The 5000-nt window shown below is 46.5% G+C and overlaps 1 protein-coding gene across 6 annotated transcripts in view; it reads left to right on the plus strand.

The window, feature by feature from the left end:
- Positions 1 to 5000, plus strand: part of LOC106613316 (protein CASP) — a 203785-nt gene that overhangs the window by 54982 nt on the left and 143803 nt on the right. For all 6 annotated transcript variants that reach the window (XM_082956495.1, XM_082956489.1, XM_082956490.1 and 3 more), the window contains exon 3: positions 3102 to 3149. In XM_082956495.1, the coding sequence (XP_082812621.1) occupies positions 3102 to 3149 (48 nt within the window). The remainder of the gene's footprint in view (positions 1 to 3101; positions 3150 to 5000) is intronic.

Below are 5000 nucleotides of genomic sequence, written 5' to 3' on the forward strand. Positions count from 1 at the left end.
CAGGTTAGGTTCGTCCAGGTCGGACCAGGTTAGGTTTATTCACGTCGGACCAGGTTAGGTTTATTCACGTCGGACCAGGTTAGGTTTATTCACGCCGGACCAGGTTAGGTTTATTCACGTCGGACCAGGTTAGGTTTATTCACGTCGGACCAGGTTGGGTTCGTCCACGTCGGACCAGGTTAGGTTTATTCACGTCGGACCAGGTTAGGTTTATTCACGTCGGACCAGGTTGGGTTCGTCCACGTCGGACCAGGTTAGGTTTATTCACGTCGGACCAGGTTAGGTTTATTCACGTCGGACCAGGTTGGGTTCGTCCACGTCGGACCAGGTTAGGTTTATTCACGTCGGACCAGGTTAGGTTTATTCACGTCGGACCAGGTTAGGTTTATTCACGTCGGACCAGGTTAGGTTCGTCCAGGTCGGACCAGGTTAGGTTCGTCCAGGTCGGACCAGGTTAGGTTCGTCCAGGTCGGACCAGGTTAGGTTCGTCCAGGTCGGACCAGGTTAGGTTTATTCACGTCGGACCAGGTTAGGTTTATTCACGTCGGACCAGGTTAGGTTTATTCACGTCGGACCAGGTTAGGTTCGTCCAGGTCGGACCAGGTTAGGTTCGTCCAGGTCGGACCAGGTTAGGTTTATTCACGTCGGACCAGGTTAGGTTTATTCACGTCGGACCAGGTTAGGTTTATTCACGTCGGACCAGGTTAGGTTTATTCACGTCGGACCAGGTTAGGTTTATTCACGTCGGACCAGGTTAGGTTTATTCACGTCGGACCAGGTTGGGTTTATTCACGTCGGACCAGGTTAGGTTTATTCACGTCGGACCAGGTTGGGTTTATTCACGTCGGACCAGGTTAGGTTTATTCACGTCGGACCAGGTTAGGTTTATTCACGTCGGACCAGGTTAGGTTTATTCACGTCGGACCAGGTTAGGTTTATTCACGTCGGACCAGGTTAGGTTTATTCACGTCGGACCAGGTTAGGTTTATTCACGTCGGACCAGGTTGGGTTTATTCACGTCGGACCAGGTTAGGTTTGTCCAGGTTGGACCAGGTTAGGTTTATTCACGTCGGACCAGGTTAGGTTTGTCCAGGTCGGACCAGGTTAGGTTTGTCCAGGTCGGACCAGGTTAGGTTTGTCCAGGTTGGACCAGGTTAGGTTTATTCACGTCGGACCAGGTTAGGTTTTTCTATCTCTACCAGATGATGAATTTCTTTGAAGGGGGGGTGATGAGCGTTTAGTGATGGAGGAGGGAGGCGACGATGTCATTATTTCAATAGGTGTCCCCCTGATGAGGTGACAATAGGGTCAGTGGGGTCATAACATACATTACATTTGATATAACCCCTGGGGGTGGGCCGTAACAGTTCAGAGCAGGCCAGGGCCCTGACCTAAACTTTGTGAATACAGGCCCTGACCTAAGCGTTGGGAATACAGGCCCTGACCTACGCGTTGTGAATACAGGCCCTGACCTACGCGTTGTGAATACAGGCCCTGACCTACGCGTTGTGAATACAGGCCCTGACCTAAGCTTTGGGAATACAGGCCCTGACCTAAGCTTTGGGAATACAGGCCCTGACCTAAGCTTTGGGAATACAGGCCCTGACCTAAGCTCTGGGAATACAGGCCCTGACCTAAGCTTTGGGAATACAGGCCCTGACCTAAGCTCTGGGAATACAGGCCCTGACCTAAGCTTTGGGAATACAGGCCCTGACCTAAGCTTTGGGAATACAGGCCCTGACCTAAGCTTTGGGAATACAGGCCCTGACCTAAGCTTTGGGAATACAGGCCCTGACCTAAGCTTTGGGAATACAGGCCCTGACCTAAGCTTTGGGAATACAGGCCCTGACCTAAGCTTTGGGAATACAGGCCCTGACCTAAGCTTTGGGAATACAGGCCCTGACCTAAGCTCTGGGAATACAGGCCCTGACCTAAGCTTTGGGAATACAGGCCCTGACCTAAGCTCTGGGAATACAGGCCCTGACCTAAGCTTTGGGAATACAGGCCCTGACCTAAGCTTTGGGAATACAGGCCCTGACCTAAGCTTTGTGAATACAGGCCCTGACCTAAGCTTTGTGAATACAGGCCCTGACCTAAGCTTTGGGAATACAGGCCCTGACCTAAGCTTTGGGAATACAGGCCCTGACCTAAGCTTTGGGAATACAGGCCCTGACCTAAGCTTTGGGAATACAGGCCCTGACCTAAGCTCTGGGAATACAGGCCCTGACCTAAGCTCTGGGAATACAGGCCCTGACCTAAGCCTTGGGAATACAGGCCCTGACCTACGCGTTGTGAATACAGGCCCTGACCTACGCGTTGTGAATACATGCCCTGACCTAAGCGTTGTGAATACAGGCCCTGACCTAAGCTTTGGGAATACAGGCCCTGACCTAAGCTTTGGGAATACAGGCCCTGACCTAAGCTTTGGGAATACAGGCCCTGTGGCAGTAAAACAAGAGAAAGACACTTCATTATTGTGAAAGTGTACACACACACACACACACACACACACACACACACACACCACTATATAGTTAGTTTCATGATGTGTGTGTATTAGTAGCCGGGAGCCAAGCAGGTAGAACCCTCTTGTACAGGATGACCCATTCTGTCTTACTGTACGGTGGTGTGGTGTACACTGCATCTCAACAGGGCTGTAGTAAAGCTAACTGACATGTTCCTGGAGGTATATACTTGATCAGAAACCACTGACTCTTGACCTAATGCTATAACAATAAGACTCTGTGGCTGAGGTTAAATATGCTATGAACAGTGTTGATGTGGTGAAACGGGCTCCTGAAACACTACGATGTAACACAACACATTTACATTTGAGTCATTTAGCAGACGCTCTTATCCACAGCGACTTACAGTAGTGAATAATGCATACATTTCATTTCATGCATTTACATTTTTTTTTTTTTTATTTTTTTTTTTTTGTACTGGTCCCCCGTGGGAATCGAACCCACAACCCTGGCGTTGCACACACCATGCTCTACCAACTGAGCCACAGGGAAGACACCTCTATAGATTGGTACCGTGTGTTTATCAGTGTACTCTGGAAACCATTCCTTCTAAACGCTTTCTTCTTCGTCTTTCAGGATGTCAGAAAGCAAGTGGCTCCTCTGCTAAAGAGCTTCCAGGGAGAGGTAAGTGTGTGTCCGTGTGTGTCCCCGTGTGTGTGTGTCCCCGTGTGTGTGTGTGTCCCCGTGTGTGTGTGTGTCCCCGTGTGTGTGTGTGTCCCCGTGTGTGTGTGTGTCCCCGTGTGTGTGTGTCCCCGTGTGTGTGTGTGTCCCCGTGTGTGTGTGTGTCCCCGTGTGTGTGTGTGTCCCCGTGTGTGTGTGTCCCCGTGTGTGTGTGTCCCCGTGTGTGTGTCCGTGTCCTCTTGTATTTCAGTACATAGATGTTACAGGTCGACCGATTTATGATTTTTCAACACCGATACCGATTATTGGAGGACCAAAAAAGCCGATACCGATTAATCGGACGATTTTTAAAATGTAGAAATTAAAAAATAAAATAAAAACATTGATTTGTAATAATGACAATTACAACAATACTGAATGAACACTTATTTTAACTTAATATAATACATCCATAAAATCAATTTAGCCTCAAATAAATAATGAAACATGTTTAAATAATGCAAAACAAAGTGTTGGAGAAGAAAGTAAAAGTGCAATATGTGCCATGTAAGAAAGCTAACGTTTAAGTTCCTTGCTCAGAACATGAGAACATATGAAAGCTGGTGGTTCCTTTTAACATGAGTCTTCAATATTCCCAGGTAAGAAGTTTTAGGTTGTAGTTATTATAGGAATTATAGGACTATTTCTCTCTCTACGATTTGTATTTCATATACCTTTGACTATTGGATGTTCTTATAGGCACTATAGTATTGCCAGTGTAACAGTATAGCTTCCGTCCCTCTCCTCGCTCCTACCTGGGCTCAAACCAGGAACACATCGACAACAGCCACCCTCGAAGCAGCGTTACCCATGCAGAGCAAGGGGAACAACTACTCCAAGTCTCAGAGCGAGTGACGTTTGAAACGCTATTAGCGCGCACCCGCTAACTTGCTAGCCATTTCATATCGGTTACACCAGCCTAATCTTGGGAGTTGACAGGCTTGAAGTCATAAACAGCGCAATGCTTGAAGAATTGCGAAGGGCTGCTGGCAAAACACACGAAAGTGCTATTTTGAATGAATGCTTACGACCCTGCTGCTGCCTACCATCGCTCAGTCAGACTGCTCTATCAAATCATAGACTTAATTATAACATAATAACACACAGAAACACGAGCCTTAGGTCATTAATATGGTCGAATCCGGAAACTATCATTTCGAAAACAAAACGTTTATTCTTTCAGTGAAATACGGAACCGTTCCGTATTTTATCTAACGGTGGCATCCCCAAGTCTAAATATTGCTGTTACATTGCACAACCTTCAATGTTATGTCATAATTACGTAAAATTCTGGCAAATTAGTTCGCAACAAGCCAGGCGGCCCAAACTGTTGCATATACCCTGACTGCATGCAATGAACGGAAGAGAAGTGACACAATTTCACCTGGTTAATATTGCCTGCTAACCTGGATTTCTTTTAGCTAAATATGCAGGTTTAAAAATATATACTTCTGTGTATTGATTTGAAGAAAGGCATTGATGTTTATGGTTAGGTACAGTCGTGCAACAATTGTGCTTTTTTCGCAAATGCGCTTTTGTTAAATGATCCCCCGTTTGGCGAAGTCGGCTGTGTTTGTTAGGAAGAAATAGTCTTCACAGTTCGCAACGAGCCAGGCGGCCCAAACTGCTGCATATACCCTGACTCTGTTGCAGAGGTGACACATTTTCCCTAGTTAAAAGAAATTCATGTTAGCAGGCAATATTAACTAAAGATGCAGTTTTAAAAAATATATACTTGTGTATTGATTATAAGAAAGACATTGATGTTTATGGTTAGGTTCAAGTTGGAGCAACGACAGTCCTTTTTCGCGAATG

This window comes from Salmo salar, chromosome 09 (genome assembly GCF_965601325.2).
Source record: "Salmo salar chromosome 09, fSalSal1, whole genome shotgun sequence".
Classification (NCBI taxonomy): Eukaryota; Metazoa; Chordata; class Actinopteri; order Salmoniformes; family Salmonidae; genus Salmo; species Salmo salar.